At 43.1% G+C, this 24,399-nt stretch overlaps 1 protein-coding gene across 6 annotated transcripts in view; it reads left to right on the forward strand.

Moving 5' to 3' along the window:
* The window catches only part of LOC125878906 (septin-9-like), a 116,860-nt gene extending 94,304 nt beyond the window's left edge, over positions 1-22,556 (forward strand). For 5 of the 6 annotated variants that reach the window (XM_049560385.1, XM_049560388.1, XM_049560386.1 and 2 more), the window contains 9 exons: positions 9,326-9,535; positions 11,294-11,422; positions 11,962-12,043; positions 12,361-12,498; positions 16,261-16,378; positions 17,192-17,287; positions 18,192-18,288; positions 19,256-19,307; positions 21,060-22,556. In XM_049560385.1, coding sequence (XP_049416342.1) covers positions 9,326-9,535; positions 11,294-11,422; positions 11,962-12,043; positions 12,361-12,498; positions 16,261-16,378; positions 17,192-17,287; positions 18,192-18,288; positions 19,256-19,307; positions 21,060-21,201 — 1,064 coding nt within the window. In that variant the 3' untranslated portion in view covers positions 21,202-22,556. Of the gene's footprint in view, positions 1-6,066; positions 6,125-9,325; positions 9,536-11,293; positions 11,423-11,961; positions 12,044-12,360; positions 12,499-16,260; positions 16,379-17,191; positions 17,288-18,191; positions 18,289-19,255; positions 19,308-21,059 lie in introns of those variants that run through there. The other variant, XM_049560390.1, reaches the window with a different exon arrangement.
* The last annotated feature ends 1,843 nt before the right edge of the window (positions 22,557-24,399 follow it).

A 24,399-nucleotide genomic window follows, 5' to 3' on the forward strand; every position in this document is an offset into this window, starting at 1 on the left:
CAAGTAGTGGAGCGGCTTGACATGAAATACGTGTGTTTAAGCCTCCTCCACAGTGAATAGGTGGACCTGTGTTACGCTCAGCCACAGAAACCTCACTCTCAAATTTGTGCATAAAGAAAAAAGAACTTTAAATGCCTTGGAAAAAAAGTAGGCCTGCTTTCATGATTTTTAGCACGTGAGAACATTTATATTCTGAATATAGTCATGTTAGAGCTCACAAGTACAGCTGTTAAAGTGTTTGGCTAGAAACTGCCATTCACGTTTGCCATATGCAGTCTGAATACATTATAATTTGACCCTAAAAATAAATATCACAGCAACAGGAATCCTTTTTTCCCCAATATTGATGTTCAGTTTAGATGCGGAAACTTTATTTATTTTGATATTTTCTTGGATTTCAGGACTTACTCTTACTTTCGAAGACAATCAAATTGCGTCACATGATTTTCACAAATTATTAAAGGACTGAAATGTTAAAAAAAAAATGTGTAAAGAATAATTTGGGTCATCTTGATGACTCGTGTTTTGCTATGTCAAGCAGTGTATCTAGCGTAATAAAGGGAAAGATTTAGTAGAGTTGGAGTTTAAAGGATTCAGTGAGTGAATCACTCTCCTGATATGAACTCCCTTGGTCCAAGTTTCCAGTCTTTTCTTTCTCTGGATTCCTCTCTTGTGATTCAAGTCAGTTTGCACAGAGGGTCAAACCACCGGTTTGTCACGAAGGGACTAACCTCAGCGCCACTCTCTTCCAACCTAAACTGGGAACGTGACCTCTGACCTGCTCGCCACGCTGTCAAGATCAACACCCCGGACAGCTGAGGCATGGCTCAGTGGTTTCGACCACATCTCCACTAAACATAGACGACACAGTCACAGTGTTTTTCATAGTTCCTCTGTGTTCGACTTTTCTTTGAAAAGGCAACAAACTGGGATGTTTAACTGGTTCCAACTGTATTTACATCCCTGTTTGGAGGCCTGTGTGTCGTTAGCGAGGAATGACCCAAAAGTGGAATAAATCACAAACACCATTCTCCACACTGTTGTTTTTTTCTAGTTTCCTCCCGTCCTCCTCCTCCATTCCACACTCCTTCCTCTGTCCTCTTTTTCCTGCCCTTATCTTTTTCTTTTTACCTCCCCTTACTCAATAATCCTTTTCCTTTTTTTGCCTCTGCTCTTTATCTCATCCTCCTGCCTTATTCTACCTCCTCTTGACCACATCTTTCCTTGCTGCTTTGACTTTATGCTTCTTTCCTCCTACTTGCTCTCATTTCTCCTCTTTTCTCCCCTCTAAAATGCTTTGTGGTATAGGAGACTGCTGGCCATATTTACAAAAAGCAAAGTAATCCGATACTGCTGGAAGGAAGAAAAAAAAAAATTCTTTAGTGCCTGTAATTGAAAACAGAAATCACAGCAAGCCCAATGAGTCATTCTCTGCTTTCCAATTTCTAAAATTAATTTTTCTTTCTTACAGACTCAAAGGAAAACACATTATCTATGCCATCCCATAACTGGACCTGATATTGTACAGGGGAAAAATCTTTTAGAAAGTAGAGCTGGGGGATGATTAACTTGATGATGCATGGTGGAAATTGTGAGGTGATTTATAGCCTCTGAAAACATGGTTTTGAATCTTAAATATTTCTGTGCAGCACAAAAAACTTAGGACTTAACAAGCAGCAATTAAACTGCAGTTCTGAAGTAAACACTCTGTGTTAGCTGTTATTTACCAAGGGTGTTTTCACATTAGGTACAATTCATGTTGTGCCACGCCTGAGTTTGGTTGCCCCCTCCTGGCTTCATATGAGCACAGGAAATCTCTGCTTGTGGCTAGGCTAATTTATAGAGTGTAAAATGCCATAGGCTTGTGCTAATAGCCTTAGCGTGTTATATTTGTTTGTATAAGACAGTTGTTTTGTCACTGAACCTTGTGAGTTGCAATGGAGCCAAATTATGTAACGTTACCTTTGTTAAATGTTGCTGTTGTCCACCACACAAGTATAAATGCACACAACGCCGTTGGCGACATGCATAGGCTACGGCATAGGGTCTGTCACACAAGTGTAGTAATGTTGTTCTGTACCTTAGTACACTTGCATCGTCATCTGCGCGACATTTTTGTTGTGCTACAATGTAGAATCAGGTGCCCCAGATTGACAATGCTTACCCGGTAACCATCATCGTTCTGCAGGTTGAAGGTGGCAGTGAAGCTGGATCAGGGTCTGTCCGTGGCGGACTGTGCTGCCTTCTGATATAGAGGCATCAGTATTAAATTGAGACTTTTTCATAAGCGGTTAAAAAGTCTTTGTAGTCACTTTAAATAGCAGTTCTCTTCTGTGTTTCGGTACAGTTGGTATTTACATCTGATGTGTACTGTACCTGAATACATGAAGCATGCTTGAGGCCACCTTTTCAAGTGGACTCCGGTACAGTGTTCACACTAATCAATGCTAATAAATGCTGTCATTTATTGTGCCGAAACACTGTTCAGCTTTAATCTCAGCTGATAAGTCGGACAAAGGGAACAGTTCTGTTGGGGGTTGGTGTGAGATTGTAGGATGCTTACAGTGCGTCGTCCATTGAGATGGGGTTTGATCCAATCTATATGCCTTTGAATCCCTACTGTAGGTAGTATGTTTAGATGGGAAATGAAGACATCTTAGTCAAGTTGTGCTTAAAGTCATATTTCCTTTTGCTGCGCCTCACTTAGACACTCATCTCAAACACTGCAGGCATTTTAGCACATTTGATAAACAGCTCATATTGTTATGAAAAACTGGAGCCAGATCAGTTGACCCGAGACGGAAAGGAGTTCATTTACATGTTTACACCCAAACCATTTCATGTGAGAACATCCACCAAACACACTCCGATACCTGATGTTCCTACAGTATGTGGTGTGCTCTCATTCTCAGTCCCATTTGACCTGTGTTTTTTCAGTGTCGGGTAGGGTCAGGGTAATGTTCACCAGCTGGTAAGCCACCAGGACCAGACATTTTACATGTGAAGGTCAAATGTCTGTTCACATTTATAGGGTCATGCTCCAACTGGCTGTCTCCTGACACCTGTGTTTATAGGCTAACAACCATTATAGGTCTTCAGCACTTTGACGGGATGCTAAATAAGAGCTGAAGGTATGAATGCTTCTATCTGATAAATGGTCACTTTATCGAGATGTTTTACAACAGGCTACCTCTGAGTCCTTCACAAGTCTGGTTTTATTTGCACTCAAATCAACAGAATTGACACAGTATGCTTCACTTGTGGGGTTTGTAGTTTACTCAAATGGATGAAACAGGACTGAACGGGTTTACTACCTGTAATGAAAGTGATTGATCCCCATTGTTGGAGAGAACTGGGTTTCCCACAGTAATACTCCAGCATGTTGTGTCCCTTTGTGTGTGTTGTGTGTTTGCCAAGTCTTTTACAGTATTTGACTCTACTCTGACTCAAGCAAATGGGCGGGGTGCACTCATGAAGGACAGTAAATGATGCTCTGAAGAGTCTGGCTGCTTCTGTCTAGGAAACCAGCTAGTTAAGATGCAGGATGCACAGACATCTTTCTGTCTCTCCCCAATGCCCTCTGTCTTTTGGTGGCTATAGTAGTTTTCCACCCACACTAGGAGACTGATGTGTGTTTACTGTGCGTTAAACAGAACAGACAGCTTGTTAATACAATAGATGTGGGTGGTATTGTTCTCAGTACTCGGTTCTCAAACAAGGAAATGAGACACTTATTTTAAGAGACCTCGTATCAAACACAGGTACAAGTAGTGTGAAGCAGAGTCCTGTATCGGATGTGACCTGCAAAAAAGGTGATCACAAGTGGCATTTTGTCGTAATTTTATGTCAATGTTTGGTTCCGGGTGACACAAAGGTCATGTGACCCTGTGTAATTTAATGTGATGTGTAACATATTAATCCTCCAACTGCCGACTTTGTGTGTTGGCTCTGTGTTCTGCACCGGTTGAAACACGAGAGCCACTTTAATCAGGTGCATTAACTACGGAGATATCCAAAAAATGTTCATTTAAGTTGTATTTTCTGAATAACCTCCATTTTAAAAAATATTAGTGTCACATGCAGGACTCTGGTGTGTACACATACAGCATTTAAAATTTAAACTGACCACAGAATAAGGGAAAGGGGTGGAAATCACCAGTTTCATCACGATACGATATTATAAGAATTCTTTGGACAATAATAGGATATTTGCCAATATTACAAAGTCTGCCACGATATAATTTTGATTCAGTGTGATTTAAGGGCCAGCAGGCCAATGGATATGAAACAATATTGTATGCCCATTTAACACAGTTGGTTACAGAGGAAGCTGCCACCCCGTTCTTTTTTACTTTTGGCCATAAAAGATAAAAACAACACATAAATAATGTAAATATTTGTAACCCCTTAAGTGCAAGAAAGTTCACTTTAAACTGACTCCACTAACACACATAAAACAGCACCTGGGATAGGTTAACTTTCAGGGCTTTCTTCCAGAAAGACCTTCCTGGAATAAGTCTTTTCATTTTAATCCAAACCATCATCTGTTTCCTGAAACTTCAGGTCTATCTGACTTAAAGCCCTGGAAGCAAACTTTTCCCAACAGCCATAAAACATGAATTAGCAACATTAACATAAGTATCAAATTCAGCTCAGTAATACCTGTCATGATTCAGAGACAAAACAGTCGCATTTTGCTAGTAACCCATTATTAGCTTTAGCATGTTTACATTGCATAAGCAGTCTTTTTACCTCTACTTATAGCTTAACAAATGACATGTAACATTATTATTTTTCTTACTCACCACTGGTTAAAGTCACTGCATCTCCCGACAGAACAGCACTGTTGAATTCAGCCAACCATTGTTAAAACAGAGCAGCTAATGTTGCTGTAGTGAGAAGTTAGAGGAGTCAGATGCTAGTCCAGGCGGGTAACTTACATTGTCTTTTATCCCGTAACAGCGTTGTTTACACACACCAAGTGCTCTGTCTCTTGACCCATATTTTCTCCGAAACCTAAATATATTTCCTCACTGCTGATTTATTCCTGAGTAAACAACAATATCCTCATCCTCTCTCTCTCGGCTGCTTGCCATCTACCCGTCACTGTCTGGTGGGGACACAGACTTTCAAAATAAAAGCATATCCAAAAGATGATTATATGGATCAAAGTTTTCACTGGGCATCAATGACATTGGCTCGTTGATCATTTAATCAATATATTGATCCAGTCTGATTAACCGTTAAAACCCTAATAGGGGCCAGAAAAAAAGTGAGCAATGTTTATCACAATTTCCTAAAGCCCAGTGTCATGTCTACAACTGTTGATCGGTCCAGGAGTCTAAAATCCAAAGATATTCAGTTTATTACCAACAAGAAATACAACTATTTCTTATTCTCATTAGTCTATTGTTTAAATAAAGAAGAAGGATGAATGTTATTTTAAAGTCGTGCAGGTGTAGCTGCTGTTGGATGATATTTGAGTTCACACTGACGCTGATGCTTTATCTCAAGTGTCTGTTAACCCCTGTTCGTTTTATGTCCGTTCCCTTTGATGCTTTGCTGGCACCCTGCCTCAGGTGAAGCTCAGTTGTCGCAGCTTTGCCTATCATGGCGTGTTAGCCCCGGGCCAACGTCTCTGTTTACAGCACGTTTCAAAGAAGCATCGGCAAAGCAGAGAGAGAGATTGTCATGAACCGTGGTAAAAAGAAGCAAAGGTTGTGCGATGTAGAGATAAAGGTAATAAAAGAGGTGACTTTTGGAGAGTTTAGAAAAGGGAGAACACATGAAATGTTCAAGATAAAAGCCAGATAGGCAGTGGGAGGGAGGAAGGAGGCAAAGGAGTAACATCAGAGCTGAGGAGACAGTGGAGTCGAACAGGGGAGACAATAGAAAACTAAGAGATGTAGCGGAGAGGGGAAACTGATGACAGGAGAGATAGGACAGAATCAGTGCGTGGGGAGAGGAAAGGGTGAGGTTGGGAGAGAAAAGATCCGAGCAGAGGTATGGGAATGTGGGAGGTGCAGAGAAGAGGTGGAGGGCAGTAAGTCGCAGTAAGTTGCTGACTGACTGCTGGAACAGGATGGGGAAGTGGTGAAGGAGGCCAGGAGAGCTGCTTCCATAGGTGGGTCTCTATGACACATGCACACACACACACACAAAGGAGCACATTTAAAAGCAAGGCTCAGTGTTGAATATGAACTAGTGTTGAGTTTCCACAGCCGTGTTTTTCTTCTCTGAAGTTCTTCCATTAATCAGTGCAGTGCCAGTTTGGAGTGCGTGGACTTTCTACTTGTCATTCCCTGTTGATTTAATTCCCCGAGTGATGCGAATGAACCGGCTAGTTGTCTGGACTTCTTCTCCTCGTGGCAGGCCAAGTGTTGTGGAGTAAAACTTGTGCCTGAGCTGGAATCCAATAGCCATTTAATCCTTGGCAGCCAGTCCAGGCTGACGGTCCATGTGTGTGTGTTCATGTTTAATGTGCATGTGTACATTGATCAAATGGAGGAGAGGCTGAGTGTGTACGGGGTCATGGCGTCCACTATGTTAAAATGCACAAGCATGTACTCTCCGTTTGTGTGTGTGTGTGTGACCCAGGCGAGCTGGGTGAGCGGATCAGGTTTCAGCCTCAGCAGTCTCCCTCTTTTCCACTCTCACATTAGCAGGACAGTAACACTGCACTGTGGAGAGCGAGGGAAAGGGAGGCCTTGCGAGGGGGTAGCAGCTACATGCATTACCATACATGCAGACACAAACATACACACTGTGAATGCTTCACCTACACTGACTTAACACATTGTTGAGCAGAGCTTCAGCCACTTTCTGCATGCATATTGGAGACTGTTAGCAGACTGTAGTGAGCATATTAAAAGTTGAATATTTATCTTATAATTGGACACGTATCCGAAGGAATTCCGCAGGAGGACATTAAGCTAATCATTATCAAAACAAACTGCAGGGATAACCTCCTGCCAGCTGCTAAGTACTTTAATCCCGCAGAGTGTATTTTCTAATAGTTTTCTGTTGAGTCAAAAGTCTGTGTTGGCGTGAGACCAGCCACCTCCTCTGTTTGAAAGTCAGGAGGTGTTTTTAAAAGGTGTGTGTTTTGTTTGAGTAAGAGGCAGGCTGAAACAACTAACCAGATTTATCAGATACTTCCACTCCTCCAGCAGGTGCATCCAAAGCACCGATGAGCAGGCAGGGTTTTTAGGTGTATTATGTTTTTCATGCATCAATATATCACTGATAATATTAAGTAATACCCACTTACCTCTTCTGTTATCTTGAATTTGTGAGGAAATCTTTGGTTTTCTTGCATGCCTCAATGTTGACCAGAAAATCCGACAAAAGGCAGACATTCGTTATGAATTGAAGTAAATGGGGACCGCACGCAACAACAGCAAGACTATAACTCTCACACAACTTGTGCAGTACAATGCAAGTTTAATTTATCCAGTCGCATGCTCAGTGCTTCTCAAAGAAATGCATTTTCGCTTAAATATTACGACTTAAGTATACACTGTCTCATGCATGGCTGAGTATTGTGCCTGGCTATATGTTTGAACTGTGCTCAAGCGGAGCTCATACACACACACAGTAGTCAAAAGTGTGCAGAGCATACGACTGGATGAATGAGACTTGGTTTATAATGCACAAGTTTTGGGATTATTTGTGAACAGATGTTTTGAAATAGTTTTGCTTGTTCATCATGGTCCCTATTTAGTTCAATTCATGAAGAATGTTCGCTTTTTTGGATACCCTGTTCGCCGTTGAGGTAAGTAGCTTCTCTACTTCACCACATATTTTTCTGAACTGTCCTTAGAGTTAAAAGAGATTTGTTCATTTGATGCAACTTTTGCCAGCTCTGTGAAGCATTCAGGAAATAGAAACACATTTCCAAGAGTTGGATGAGAAAATTGCTATCATTCTTATATCCGCCCGTTAAATACAAGGCTACAGCCCGGAGCTGGTTGGATTAGCTTAGCGTAAAGACCAGAAATGGAAAGGGACAGCTAGCCAGGCTCTCTCTAAAGGGAACAAAATCTTCCTACTTATTTACACATTATATCTTATTTGTTTAATCCATACAAAAAGCATCTCTCCAATAACCTCTGGAGTTTTCTCTGGTTGCCTGGCAACTGTTTTGAGCAAGGAAATACCCTGGCACATAACCCTCTGTCAAACTGGGTTTTTTATGGATTAAACAAATGAAGGAGTTTCAGCACGCTTTGCTCCAAGGCATCCGTGTTTCGGCTGTGACCACCCGGCAGAGTGACACATCATCAGTTGTGCACTTCAACATCATCGGGTGTTTCGGCCTTTATCACAAGACACCCCCCACTGAGGCAGGCCCACCACAGGCTGATCAGGCTTGGGTGTGTGTGTCAGAAGGTTGGCCCCTCCATGGTCACCTAGGGGCCCAGACGGGATCTTTTCTCTTCAGCCATAGCCAGTGACTGCACCTCTCAGCTGTACTGGCAGGTCCTTGACCACTTTCCTCGGGGCCTGGCCATGAATCCCAATTTCCTTGAGGTGCCTTGTGGTGGATCTAGCGACCAAGCCTCTGCAACCCACCTCGACTGGTTGCACCTCAGCTTTCCAGCCTCTTGCCGCCACTTCAGTTATGAGGTCAGCGTAGCGCAGTTTCTTACGTTCAAACGCCCCCTCCATGGCATCCTCCCAAGGGACAGTAGTTCTATGAGGAAAGCACGCTGACATGACATCAACCAGAGGACCAGATCTGGTCTGAAGTTGGTTGCTGCTATTGCAGGTGGAACTATGAGACACTGGCCCAAGTCAGTGCGCATTTCCCAGTCCCTGGTTCCATGTAGCAGGCTTGAATCGGGAGGCAAGAGGCTTGCTACTTGTTTTTCTCCCTCCTGGACGAACAATGCAGACTATTGGAACTTTTGACATGTAGACAGAGCCAGGCCAACTGTTTTCACATTTCCAGTCTGTATGCTAAGCTAAGCTTCTGCAGGCTGTAGCTTTATGTTTAGCAGACAGTATAGATCCTCTCATCTAACTCCCTGTGAATAAGCGTTTTCCCCAAAATGTGTTACTGTAGGTTTTTGTGCATCTTGGCAGTTTAGTACAGAACTCTGTTCCTTGTGTAACTCATGTTTTCATAGGATCATAGTTTCTTGTGGCATGGATGTTTTCCAATACCATTCTCTGCTATGCACCTCTCTCGTCTACTTCCTCATCTTACATTACATTACCAGTTTTTCTTATTCTCAAAATTGCTCATCACATTTTTGTTTTCTGTCCATCCCCAAGTCCTCTAACCTTCTCTCTCTCTCCCCCTTTGTCTCTGTCCTATCAGGGCCAGAGGTGATTCCCAGCTACAGCAGCAGTGCCATGTCTGAGGCGGTGATGCCTGAAGCTATGGCGTCCCCAGCAGCGGGTGGCCTGTACGGGGAGAAGGCCAGCGGCCCTGCGGTGGACTTCAGTTATGTGGGCATTGATGCCATTCTGGAGCAGATGAGGAGGAAGGCCATGAAGCAAGGCTTTGAGCTCAACATTATGGTTGTGGGTAAGTAGCACATGAGCTGAAGTTTAAGTTCACAGCAAGAAAGTTGTACATACTGAACACTGAAATGGTGGGTTTTCAATTTTTCTCTCTCTTATTCTCTGAGCTTTGTCATCAAGTGCAGACTCAAAAGTCAGTTTTACACGTAGTACCCACCTATTACCATTACACTTAAATGTGTGTCTCAAAACATCTTCAGTCTGCTGTTATAACACGCGTCCTGTTATTCAGGTATGATACACATTTCTCTCTAATCACTGTCTCTAAGTGGAGGCCCCAAACTAATTTTAATAAGCAGCCACACACAGTAGGACTTAAAACATGACTTCTCACTGAGCCCTCATCAGTGTGATCAGACACCTTTAAAACGAGAGCTAATTACACACACACACACACACTCTCACATCTCAACAGTAGACAGGCCACCATAAAACTCACACCACCTCCCTACTGTATCCTGTCTCCTCTGGGTGATGTTGCGGTGGTTGGTCGTGTTTCATCTTCATATAAAAAGTCATGTTTAAGAAGCAGCCTCAGGGTTGAGACTGAGTTATGTAAAGTTGTGGAGGAAATGGTAAACAAAGCTAAACAAATTTGGTTTCCATGTTCAGGTGGAATTATATACCAGCAGATAGAAATAAGAGAGCAGTGCAGGAGGGAAATACCCTTTTTATTTTGAAGACATTAAATCGATCTTGTTATTAATTTTGTCTCGTCTTCATCAAGAAAAAAGATTGTCACCAGATTTAAATCTGTACTTTCATAGCGTGGGACTTTGGCACTGCATTACTGTTGTGATAGATGGTGAGAGAATGTTGGACCAAGACACTTTGGGGAATACAGCTGTTCAAGAAAGTATGTAAGCTGTTGCATCAATGCTGCCAAAGTTTAATAGTTGATCAAATCTGAATTTTGCATGTCAAAATCTACAGCTGTTTGCTTCCGTACTGATTCTGCAGATCAATGTTTGCATGTAAACCGTGCTGCCGACTGCCTGAACATGCGACTTTGTTTGAGAGTGCGTCTTCATAAATCAGTGAAGGTCTCGATGTTGACTTAACCTGAGGTTGAACTTTGGATGGTCGCTGCCCAGTGGGGCCCTCCAAACTCCTCTTCATTAACCCGTGGTGATGTTAGCATGATGCACAGGGGTCACAGAGGGTCTTGTCCGCACAAATAGACGGCTGATGATGACTCACAGATAGGGAGTCTCTCTGGTTCATCACCCCTAGTGCGTCTTATCCAGATGGAGAGCAATTTATCAGCTGACTGCGATGTGAACTCGAAGACTCACTGCATTATCATGCCCTTGCAAGGAAACAGCAACCCAGAATTAGAAACTGAAGGTAGCATTTAAGATCGTATAGCTTCAGTGTTCAGAGGATTCTTGAGCGCTGGTTGCTGAGTGCACATTAATTCAAGGCTTCTGGTTGTTTTAGAAAAAAAACCTGGTTTACCTTGGATCCAATCTGTCTTATTGATGGTGTGTTTGGGTTGCAGTCATGTGTACTGATGGCTTTGCTGGCGGTGTTTGTGCAGACAGACACCTGCAGCTTGTCACTGCTTCAGCCCAATAAACCCACAGCGCGGAGTCGTCCAAATTGTCATGGAAATAACGGACCTTGTTTGGATTTATTATGGCACCTATGTAACAGTGTGTAGGCTGTTCGGTACCTATAGCATAAGCCGTCACTGTAGGGGGGAAAAAAAGTCATCTTGAAATGTGTGTTTGTTTCTCTCTGACTGTATTTTCGCTCACAGGGCAGAGTGGCCTGGGAAAGTCGACTCTGATGAACACGCTGTTCAAGTCTAAAGTCAGCCGTAAGTCAGTGCTGGCTACAGCCCAGGAGAAGATCCCCAAAACGATCGAAATAAAGTCCATCAGTCATGGTATGTCTCTCGTGAAGCCCTCGACTCTTCTCTGTGTCCCTTCTTTTTGGCTGTTTTCTGTCGATCTGTATTTCTAGGTCTGTTGGCCAAAATACACCCATCTCATACTCTGCTATTTTGTAGATTTTGTCTGCTCTTCTCTTTCCTTCTGTAATACACATCTCTTTTCAGCCATGACAAAGTCTTATATACTGCTTGTCTAGTCACTCCAATCATTTACAGTTAACCTCCTCCTCCATTTACCTCTCTACTTTTCTTTAATTCTAAATACTGTAATCACAACTGTAACAATCTTTTGAATATATCATATTTATAGCCTCTTAAAACCGGCCCATTTTCAACTTGGCAGCTGTTTTGAAAATGTTCTCAAATTTATGAGCAATAGTTTCCTCAAATCTGTTTCTGGATAGATTGCAGGCAAGAAACAAGCAAGCTGTGCTACATTTTATAAATCTACAACTCCTGGTTCAGTAGCAGTTTATAAAGTGTACAGATATGTTTGACATAATAATACATAGTGTGTGTTTCTCTGTGTACAGACATCGAGGAGAAGGGAGTGAGAATGAAGCTGACAGTCATTGACACGCCAGGATTCGGAGACCAGATCAACAATGAGAACTGGTATGTTACAATTCTGCCATCGCTGTGTTGGCTATATGAACAGTGAAACATCTGAATCACATCTAACCAGATGTCTCTGCCTTTCTCCTTACTTTTCCTGTTGCCTTACTTTTCCTGTTCTCTGTCACTCTTCATCCTTATCTTCCTCCTCTCACTCTCCACTCCCCCCTGCTTCCCACATCCTCCTTTTACCCATCTACCCCTTCTCTTCTTTATCTCCCTCTGTCTTGCTTCCGCCTTCCTTCACTTATCTGTCCAACTCTTTCCTCTCCACTCCTCCCTCATCGTACTGTCAATCCATCCCTGCCGTGGTCTAGCTGGCAGCCCATCATGAAGTTCATTAACGACCAGTACGAGGCGTACCTGCAGGAGGAGATAAACATCAACAGGAAGAAAAGGATTCCAGACTCCAGAGTCCACTGTTGCATATACTTCATCCCCCCAACCGGACACTGGTAAGGACACATTCAAGCTTGGTTAAATATAGACGCCTGAGTACAAGTGCACTCAAGTTGAACGCACACAAATAAGAAAGCCTGTGTATTGATTCTCCCTTCTTCTTTTTTATCATCACCCAACACAACAACAATAAAATGATATCAGTGCTGCCGTCAGTTGCCCTTAGAAGAGAGAGCAAACGATGTGTTCAACACTTAAGGAAAAGTTCAACATTTTGGCAAAGACACTTGATCGCGTACTTGTCAAGAGCTAGATGAAAAGATCGAAACTACTCACATGTATCATAAGCAAATTTGTGCCTAGGAAACCAAAGGCATGACCCGCCCTACTCTGCCTTACTCTGTGTCTGATTGGCTTACCCGGATATTCTTCTCGTAACCCTAATCAGTCTCACTCCTCTTGCCTAAACCCAACCAACCCAACTGCTAGCCCCTTTTAGATAGGAATTGTGCAAATTTGCAGGAAAGCCCAATCAGTCTTTTTTCAGCATTGGCAGTATAAAAACAAAATTGGGGAGTGCGGCAAAATGCCACCTACCTGCTTTTGTTTATACAGAATGCGCCTTTTTCAGGGCAATGGGGGGCGTGAACAAGTAACAAAACGTGTAGCTCAGCGTGTGACGTAAACAGTGACGTGGGAGGGAAGCCGCAGCTGGTCAGTCCTTCGGCGATTCTCTCATAAGTCGGCCCGTTCTTCACCGTCCCCGTCACCTGATGGTTAATGGCCTCTTCGTTTGCGAGGGCAAGGAGGGTGCACAATTCCTTGTCTCCCCAGTTGTTCATCTTTACAGCGTCTGTCAGGTTTGCGTTTCCCTCTTGCTACTAGCTGCTCACTAATTCCTGCTATCAGCTGTTTCCTGTTTATCCACCACCAGTGGCTCGCACATGCAGCGTCATCAACAGCTCCTCCCACAAGTCTTCAACAGCCCCTCCTGTTGTGGAAGGCCACCTCTGTCTTTTTAAACTGAAAGGGTTCTGCCAATATGACTACCCTATGAGGCTGAAAATTGGGCACCTTGGATCAACTCGCCAATTCGGCTCTGTGTGTCTAAACGCTCGCAGCTTACCAGCAAAACGGCCCAACATTCCCTGAAAATCTGGCAGTGTAAAAGGGGCTAATGAGTACTAGCCAATCAGAGGAAGAGTAGGGTGGCTCATACCTTCCTAGGAAATGCGAATTTACTAGCACCAGCGTGTTTTTTTGTATCTCAGTTATCCACCATGTGTTAGATTGAATATGCGGTGGACGAAGAATCCAAAAACGTAGAAGCTCTTGATAAATTGGAGATAAAAGGGGGCATGCTGTATAATCCCAAGTCTCATTTATCCAGTTGTATGCTCACTACTTCACAAATACATGCAAGTAGCATGCCCTGAGCATACACACACACACACACATATGAGCTCTGCTGTGAGACTGTTTTTACTGACATGTTTTTAATTGTAATATTTTAGCGGAAAAGCTATTGTGTTTGGGAAGTACTGAGTATACAACTGGATAAATAAGACTTAGATTGTACAACATGAGTGCTGTGAGAGTTTGTAAACAGGTGCTCATAGTATAGTTGTAGTTTTGCTTTTGGTTAACCCGGCCCCCCTTTACTGCAGTTCATCAAGAAGTTTTCCTGTCTTTGGATTCTTTGTTCACCGTGGAGGCATGCGAGAAAAGAAAATTACGAATTTAACGTAGCTGTTGGAGCCACAGTAACATTCTCTGTATTTAATAATGATGGTGACTTCATGTAAAGAGATGTAGTTTCGTTTTTTGTACATGGGGTGGCACAGTAGAACAGGAAAACACAGGTAATGTAGGTAAGGTGCAGGGGATGAGCAGCAGGTGTGTGACGGGTCAGGCAAACAGTTTTTTGACCATGTTAAGTGTGGCAGCATGAAGAGTTTATAGCATGTTGAAACTGAAATTGATGAATGGAAATTTACCTTTGACGGACACTGAACTGTTGAGTGGACACTTACATGTGATGGACTCTGAAACTGTTCAGTGGAAACTTACCTGAGATGAATTATGGACATACAATGTTTCACCTGTGTGAAGGTGAGCACGTTTTAAAACAAATGGGTCACCACACTCAAAGAAACCTGTCGAATTGGACATTGGTTTATTGTTGTTGCTTAGGAACAGGCATCCAAACCAGTTCTCCCCATTCACACCTCAGAGGCCTTAAATGTAAAGTGTTTTATTTAAAGACTATAAAGTAACACATGGTGAGATATTGATATACAAATGACAATTCTGTGGGTGAAGTATTCCTTTAAAGATGCCCTGTGGAGTATACACACAAAAGTTTAATTGAGCTCTACTCACCAGAACACATTGTGTGCAACTCTGACGTCTAACAAAAGTGTTGAATGCATTTCCATTCTCATAAACCATTGCTACTACTAGGATGAGTACTTAGGTGACAATAGAATGACAATAACTGACACTTTAACAGCTACCATTGTTACAGGCAGTAACTGTGTGTTAAACATGTGATAAGATATGACATATATATAGATACAGATTTCCTTTGTTAGTTCTCAAGCTATTCAGCATAAAGCAATGTGAAACATCTCTCTGCTTTCTTACCCCGCATATCGAACACACACACGCCCACACACATTTCCGCTCAGCACGATGCAGCATATCCCAGAACACCAGTTCATCACACACACATACACACACTGGAAAGATGGGCCGCCTTCGCCAGGCCCTGAAGCAGCACAATGTCCCAAGTTTCTTTCCCTGGATCTCTTACAGACACACACATCTGGCTCTGATCGAACTGCATAAACTGCCGTCCCTCTCCACACTGTGTTGGTTCAGCCCCTCACTGTTCAGAGCTCAGGGGGTTGGCGTATACTAGGAGAAAAAATCAGGGGCAGAGTGCACACAGTCTCGTGTGTCCATCAAGTGATAGATTCACTGCGCATTTTATAGCTTTTGCATTTGTGTAACTCTAGTTGAGTGGAGCGGCCAGGCTTGGGAAAATGTTGAAAGCAGCTGTGGATTGTCAGCCTCGTTTGTGTGCGCGCACACACACACACACACACACACACACACACATACAGACACACAGTTGACCCTGAAGCACCATTCAAGTGCTGCACATCTATTAATTTGTGTGTCATGGCCTGTCTTTACTCAGGCAGGGGGAGGCTGGTGTGAAATGGCCCCCTGTGTGTGTGTGTGTGTGTGTGTGTGTGTGTGTGTGTGTGTGTGTGTGTGTGTGTGTGTGTGTGTGTGTGTGTGTGTGTGTGTGTGTGTGCACCATCTAGCAACGTTTCATGTTGATCCAACAGCGCAGATGTCACATGGGCTGGCCAGCAGCTGCTCAAGGATTGCCTTAAAAAGTCTAATGGGAGAGAGGAAGGAAGGACGAGAGAGACAGAGAGTCTGCGTGGGTGTCTGGGCGCATGCAATCAATTTTGCACTTTTGTCTTTTTGAGCGTACTCTCTCTGCATGAGTGCACAAGGCTCCTTGTTGAGGATGGCCAGTCTTTGGTGAAGTGCTGTTAGCCAGGCCAGGATCCATGACCATAAACACATGCAGGAGAGGCCTCAAACCAACAACAAGTCCTTTCAATCTCATCAAGTAGCTGTTCACACATCATGGGTGCAACAGCTTGAACTGTAAATACTGTATGTTACAGTAGTTCCTCCATCTGGCAGAATTGTAAGGAACATCCGCCCCCTGGTGGAGAAGTTCTGTGTTACAATCGTCTCATGTTGTTTTCCTGTGTCGTCTCTTTCTCTCTCAGTCTGCGGCCTCTTGATGTAGAATTCATGAGACGTCTCAGTAAGGTGGTCAACATTGTCCCAGTCATAGCCAAGGCAGACACACTCACCCTGGAGGAGAGGGACTTCTTCAAAAAGAAGGTAACATTTGTCTGGTGCTGTTGTTTTTTAATGGATCTCTGTTTTATTCTGCGTAAAACTTCTCCTCTTTCTCCCGTTAAATAAACATCTATAATCTAGAAGCGTCCTCTTTTTGTCTCTCTCTCTTCATGCTTGCATTTTTCCATGATTGTGGAGCAGTAACCAGAGATAGGATAAGTTCCTGTGGTTTTCTTTGGTGGTTCATTCTTGAGCTCTCTCCTCTCTCTCTCTCTCTCTCTCTGGACAGTCACAAAACATGGCTACCTCCCAGCAAGAGCACAACAGCATCTCTCTGTCTTCACCCTTTACTTTCTCCACTTCCTCTACCCGGTTAATAAGGCTGCAGTCGTTCATTTGAATGTTTTTATTGGCTGTCTTTAAGGATCTCAGGACTTTCCCTCCTCTCATTAGCAAAGAGGAGGCTAAACTTCCCCTTGGTTTATGTGTGTGTGTGTGTGTGTGTGTGTGTGTGTGTGTGTGTGTGTGTGTGTGTGTGCATGGCAGACGTGTTGTGTGCACAGGTTTATGCAAAGGCATCCATCTTGTGAGGTTTTGTTGTGTTTGTGTACAGAAAGCGATTAACGACTAAGCCCAAACTTTTGGGGTAGATTAGAAGGCAGATTAGTGTTAATACCACCTTAATCTGTACACCGGGCAGATTCAGATACATTTGTTTGATGTCTCTCAAAACTGCATCAAGCACGTGTGTCTCATTACTCCCACAATTAAAGGCCTTGGTTTGTATCCTTTGGAAACTGCAGAGGGTTAAAACTTTGTCGTGTTTCTCTCTGTGTTTGAACATGCTCTCACCAGATCAGGGAAGAGCTGCGAGCCAACGGGATTGACGTGTACCCTCAGAAGGAGTTTGATGAGGATGCTGAGGACAGAATGATCAACGAGAAGATCAGGGTGAGGACGTCACTTCAAAGCAATTACAGATGTACAGCCAACATTAAAACCACTGACAGGTGAAGTGGATAACATCGATCATATGGTCACAATGCAGTGTTCTGCGGAGGAACATTTTGTCTTAGCATTTATGTGGAAGCCACCCGACCCACCTAAAGAACGTTGCAGACCAAGTACACCCCCTCATGGCAACACCACTCTCCAATCCACCACTTTACAAAGCAAAAACTACTCAAGGTGTCAAGCTTGCTTCCAAATTCCCCAGATCCCAATCTGATGAAGAGCCCAGTGACATACCCCACCCACAAGTCAAAGGATCTGCTGCCAACGCCCCAGTGCCAGACACCACAGGACACCTTCACAGCTCCTATGTCCATGCCTTGAGAGGTCAGAGCCACAGCCAATCCACAGAGGCCCCACCATGGATTGGACCTGGTTCTTGAGTACCGCACATCCCACAGATGCTCAATCAGATTGGGTTCTGGGGAATTTAGAGGCCAGGTTGATGCCTTGAGCTCTGCTCACATTCCTCAAACCATCCCTGAGCAGTTTTTGTGGTGTGGTATGGTGCAGTGTCTTGCTTGGGGGACCACTGCCATCAGGGATTGCTGTTGCCATGTGTTTGGGTAGGTGGTGTCTACATGAATGCCAGGACCCAAGGTGTCCTGGCAGAACATTGCATTGAAACAAGATAATCGATATTATTCACCTCACCTGTCTGTGAATTTAATGTTGAGGCAGATCAATGTATGTGGCAAAGACTTGTGAATCTATTATCCTCATTTATGCTCTGACATGCTTTTACACAGAGCAGCATCATCCTGAATCCATTCAGTCGTTGTTAATGTACTTAAGTTGAGTAATTTCTGACTCCATTGTCTGTTGACCTTTGACCTGTGAGCAGGAGATGATCCCATTTGCTGTGGTGGGCAGCGACCAGGAGTACCAAGTCAATGGCAGGAGGCTGCTGGGGAGGAAGACCAAGTGGGGAACTATTGAAGGTACAACTATCTCCTCCCATTTCACTCCCTACTTCCCCCTGTATTGTTCTTCTGTTTAAATTTGTTGTGGGAGACAGTGTCAGGACAGAATCTAACCAACTAACCCGGAAGTGGTTTTGTTGAGAAGACAAAAGGGAGATGGGTAGAGACCTCAGTGAGTCAGTCAGTCAATAAAACAATGCTCCATTCAGTCTTCAGACTGGTGTCGTGTGCCATGCAGCTGTCTCAGCAGACACAGTCTGTCTGAAGAGGCCTGATTTGTTTGCTTGGCGTCCACACCCCACACATCCAGCTTTGTATCACAAAGGATACACTGTGGATGCTCACATAAGGAATAGGAAAACGTTGACACGGCACATTTTTAAGGGTGCAGTTTTTCAAATTTATAAAATGTAGTGGAAAAATCCTTGAACCTAGCAGATTAGTAGTTGTTTTTAGTTTATTTGTTTTTGTTTTATTTTGAATTTAAGAGTATCATTTAGCCTGTAGTGTGTCAGTACACTGATGTGTTTTGTTAACATCCATTCATGCTGCAGGATTCATCTTTCAATATTTAATATGTTACCCACTCCAGACAGGAGACACCGCCCCTCTATCAAGTGTCTCATTAGGTTTCATTTCCTGCAGTGTGTGCTGTGCAGACACACGCACGCACACACACACACACACACACACACACACACACACACACTCACACACAGGGAATTCTGAGCATTTAGTCTTATCTCTCTTCAGGACAACTCTAAGAAGATAAGGATAGCAATAGAGATCTCTGCTGGTCGAGGGGCATTTGAGTGTTGAACAACACACAGTATCTCTGTATCACACTGAGATCACTGACTCCCTCTAGTGGACTGTTTAGGAAACCTAACAGCAACACAGCAGAGCTCACAGCTGTCATAATGTCTGTCTTTTGTTTTAGCTCACTTTTAATGATGATAACTCATAACTTCTGTCTCTCCTGCAGTTGAGAACATTGCCCACTGTGAGTTTGCTTATTTACGGGATCTCCTCATCAGGTAAGAGAATTTCACCTCTTTATCACAGCCTTGTGTCAGTGTGTGTTTTGTGACAAATATGTTCTGTTTTGAACAATGGTTTGCATTTGAAATGTTTTTTTTCTACAAACAATACATTCAGTAATCTAGTTAAAAATACATCTATAAATCCAGCCACAGTAAACTATCAAGAATCCAGAGGTTTTAACTTTCCACCTTACACTTCTGTAAGTCGCTTACTGGATCACGATTGGTTTCCAGAGTAGTTGTGGTTATCTTAAAGTTGGAGAGTGGGACTATTACATGTAATTAACATCTGTTACATTCAAGTCGTTGCCAAACAGGTTCACACATGCTGATTAAGCCTATCTCTGACAGGGAAAGCTGTTTGTATTTCTCAGTTTACCAGAGTTTTGTTAAAACACAAGGAGAGTAAAACAAATAACATGTCATAAAATGTTACCAAAGTAAAAGATAAGGAAGGCTAAAACTAAAATCAAGATAATAAATAGGAAATAAAATCAATAATATAGACAGACAGCTCAGATTGTCAGGATATGCTTTCTGATAGAAGTACATTTTTAGGAGAGAGTTAAACGAAGCCAGTGACTCAGGCAGCCTGATATCCTCTGGCAGGTCGTTCCAGAGCCTCGGGGCCCTGATTGCAAAACCTCTGTCCTCCGCTTCATTCAGTATCCATTATGTAAATAGAAGCAGGCGTGTAACATACGTCATATTTTCCAAAGTTTTGATGGCATCTCGGCACGCTGAACTGCCAACCTTGTCAAATACACTGCACTGGGCTATGGGTTTTGACTGCAGCTGTGGTTGGCCAGTCACATCTCGCATTAGATCTAACGGTAACTGTGATTGGCTGCAAGCAAAACCTTACAAATAGTTATTTTTTTCTACATCTGGGTACAAAGGGGATCAAAGTCAGGTATCAAATGACTGGAGAAGTTTTAAAACTACTTGATACTGGGCTATTTCAGTCGGTACCTGAATGGTATCGAGTACTGGCACCCAGCTGTAGATATTATATATGTTGACAGTTTTAAATAAAGAATATTTTTTTAAAAAAAGAAGAGGGAAGAGACCATGGTGCAAGCAATGGAGGAAAACCCAATGACACATCCCACGAAAACTTTCTGTATTGTTTGCTCCAGATTAAAAACAAACTGCACATTCAGAGGATTAAAGTAAAAAAGAGAGCACTCCTGGAGGTGGGCAGATGGAGCAGGTTCACCTGCAGGCATACATCACAAGCTATCGACATAGGTATGAATGACTTTTGAATCTGTTCAGTCTGCACAGATTCAGAAATTAATTCATACCTATCTCTATAAAGCTTTTAAATAATGTAAGATAATTGGCTGATTTACGTTTTTGTAGAGGCCTTTTCAGCGTTTGATATTATTACTCTATTTATCTTTTTGTGTTTTTCTGTTATTGTTATTGTAATTTCTCACTTTGTGGGACAATAAAGTCAATCTTGATCTTGATCACGTCATCAGTGTTTATGTAATTACTCTCACTGCCAGAGGGAGGGGACAAAAGTTCCACAATCCAGCTTTAAAACTAAATTTAAGATTTAAGGAACAACAGGATTTTGTGACATCACAGAGCAATGTTTCCCTGTCTGCAGATAAATGTGAAAAAATATAATAGTGCACAGTGAAGGTCACACCATTAGCAAAACACATTGTTTAGTGTAAAGTCTGTCTCTTCTACTGGTCTCTAATGGGTGTGTATGTATGTATGTGTTTCTTCCAGGACCCATATGCAGAACATAAAGGACATCACCAGCAGCATCCACTATGAAATGTATCGCGTCAGGCGCCTCAACGAGAATAACACGGGAGTGACTCACGCCAACGGTATCCCAGAACACCATCTTGCCGCCCACGAGATGTAGACGCCACCTGCCCCGCTGCAGATGACCTCAACTGGGTGTATTTCATTTGCTTTTAAGACTTTTGACCTTCATTGACAGTCTTCCCACCACTCCAGCCCTCCACTCCATCCAGCTTCCATCTCACAGGTGGGAAAGAAACTCAAAGCCTGCCAGAGGGACTTTATTCTCAATGACTTTCGGCGGCTGAACGGACTGTTCATGTCAGTTTATCGCCTCATTAACAAACACTATCCTCTCACTATCACTGACAAAGAGAGTGAAGAGAAGTTTGATTCTTCGTAATGTGCCGCAGCTCGATTTTACCTGCTTCCAGATCTTACAGTTAACCTCTGTGGTGCCAAACATTTAGGCATCTGCCAAACACAACGGACTGACGCTCAGTATCCTCCAGTGTCAGAACTGCCTTAACCAGTAACCTGTTAATCTTGTCCATTTTTACTTTTAAGTTTGTTTCTTAGCTTTTAAGAGTTCATGCCGTAACAGCAGCACAGTTTCCCGTCTTCATGCACACAGCTATATCAACATATGTGGGAAGTGATGATGTTCATTATTGCACTTGATCACTACGTAGTCTGTCAGTACAGCATGTTGGAAGGGGGCCAGTCAGCACTTTGCCAACATGTGACGCACACACAGTCAGTCTGTGTGACGCAGCGTCAGTCAGCTCTCTCCCCATGGTTAAACAAACAGCACATCATATGTTCGTATCTTTTTGTCACAGGCTGCGTTTTGCTTTGTTTGTCAAATGTTCATGTCATGTTAAATACAGACGTCAGCTCCTCGGCGCCATTTTTAAATTCCCAGTAATAAATGTAATTGTTTATTAATAGAAATACCTTAAGAGTGATTTAAGATGAGTATTTATGCACGATATAAAATGTGAAAGTTTGTCATCAGTTGTGGTCCACTTAATCAGATTATTCACACACACGTACACACACAAGTGCACACATGCTCACACACACACACACACACACACACACGTACATTTCCTGCTTTTGGGCCCATCGCAGTGCCTTATTTATTGGAGAATGTTTGCCAGCATTTTGGCTGAAACTGGAAAGAGAGCAGGTTTGTTGGTGCCAAGTTGATGACATTTAGACATTTTAGCCAGGAAAAAATCCAATCCTCCCCTGACGAGCCCAGGTTTTTTTTGTTTTTTTTTCTCCTATTTTTCATAATATACCAAGGATCTTTATCTGTTTGAACCATATATAATTCCCTACGCTGTCACCGTCATGCTCTGTCCTGTATATTCCTCTGTGTTCTGATACATTTTTTGTACTTGTATTATTGATAACAACAAATTTTCCTTTATGTTATTTTAAAGAAATAAAGAACTTGTAAATATATAATTTTTTGATTACTTTTTTTTTTTTTTTTAATCCTTGCTGCAAAATTTTCCTTTTTAAATCTACTGTATGCACTGTTTCAACACAGAGCCGGCCTGCAGATTAGCTAAAGATGAGCCACCAGACTGCGTGAATTCATCAGCTCACATCCTCTCACTGCAGCAGACCACACTTAGGATAATTTTCTACTACACTGGATCCTCATAGCATTTAATCGCAGGTGTAATTCACATTCTGGAGCATTTTAATTGCCATGTCATTAAGCTTTTCCTTGATTAGCCTCCGAAATCAATATGGCCGCCTGCTAGGTCAGTGCATGGCTGATTAGCACTAATTGCTTGATGCATAAGTGCGTGTTTTCTTCCTTAGTAAGAGAGATGGGAGAAGACGAGTCCTGAGCTCCAGTCAAGGCCTCAGATCAGTGTGGGGGTGTGCAGACGTCAGCGTCCTGAGGTAGTGGAACAGAATGAAGACAGAGCTGACAAACTGATGGCTACAACTGCAGAGAGTTCATTTTAAAGGGACAGTTCACCCCCAAATAAGAAAAATATACATTTCCTCTTACCTGTCGTGCTATTTATTAATCTAGATTGTTTTAGTGTGAGCTTCTCAGCGTTGGAGATATCAGCTGTAGAGATGTCTGCCTTCTCTTGAATATAATGGAACTAGATGGCACTCAGCTTGTGGTACACAAAGTACCCCAAAAAATATATTTGAAAAACTCAACAGCAATGTCTCTTTCCAGAAATCATGACCTGGTTACTCAAGATAATCCACAGACCTTCTTGTGAGCAGTTTCATGGAGGAACTATTTTCTTTCTACTGCCAACTGTATCACTGCACATCTTCTCCTGGATGAGAGGCTCGTGCTCTTGACATGCAAGATGAGCTGTAACGGTAGCTAGCTCAGTGGTGCTAGGTCCATCCATTTATCCATCCATTTTCATCCACCTATCTAGGGCTGGGTCACAGGGGCAGCAGGCCAAGCAAAGCACCCCAGACGTCCCTCTCCCCAGCAACGCTTTCCAGCTCCTCCTGGGGGACCCCATGGCGTTCCCAGGCCAGACAAGATATGTAATCCCTCCAGCGTGTTCTGGGTCTGCCCCGGGGCCTCCTACCAGTGGGACATGCCTGGAACACCTCCAACGGGAGGCGCCCAGGAGGCATCCTGATCAGATGCCCAAACCACCTCAACTGACCCTTTTAGACACAAAGGAGCAGCAGCTCTACTCCGAGCTCCTTACCCTATCTCTAAGGCTGAGCCCAGCCACCCCACGGAGGAAACTCATTTCGGCTGCTTGTATCCGATCTCATTCTTTCGGTCACTACCCAGTGGTGGTAGGTCATTGATTTGTAAAGAGAACTGCAACAGCATTGGAGGTGGGACCCTGTTCGTTATTATGAAAGTTGCTCGGTGATGCTTGAAGCAAAAATGTTCACCTGCTGCGGATAAAATTACCCAGATGATCGGCAGTGCTGCTGCGTCATTGGGCCCACAGAACAGGTGCACTGGAGACTTCCACTTTTGCACTCTGCCATCTTGAATGGGGAGAAAAAATGATCTCTTCTAGACTTTCCAAATCTTATCAGACCAAATAGATCAAATCCTGATAGTCAAGGCCTTTGCATGCTGAGTCCATTTTCTTAGGATGCGTTTTTTTAATCCGTCATCCGAAAAAAGTTGTAACGCACAGAAACCTTGCGCACTGATTCCAATGCATTTTATTATGTTCATTGTGAAAATTCACGATACATGACAAAATGAAAACACATTTCCTCCTCTGCCTCTCTCCTCTGGAGTTACCTATCTGTCATCACTCCCTCCCTGCCTTTCATTTGGCACCGC

Source organism: Epinephelus fuscoguttatus, linkage group LG19 (assembly GCF_011397635.1).
Source record: "Epinephelus fuscoguttatus linkage group LG19, E.fuscoguttatus.final_Chr_v1".
Classification (NCBI taxonomy): Eukaryota; Metazoa; Chordata; class Actinopteri; order Perciformes; family Serranidae; genus Epinephelus; species Epinephelus fuscoguttatus.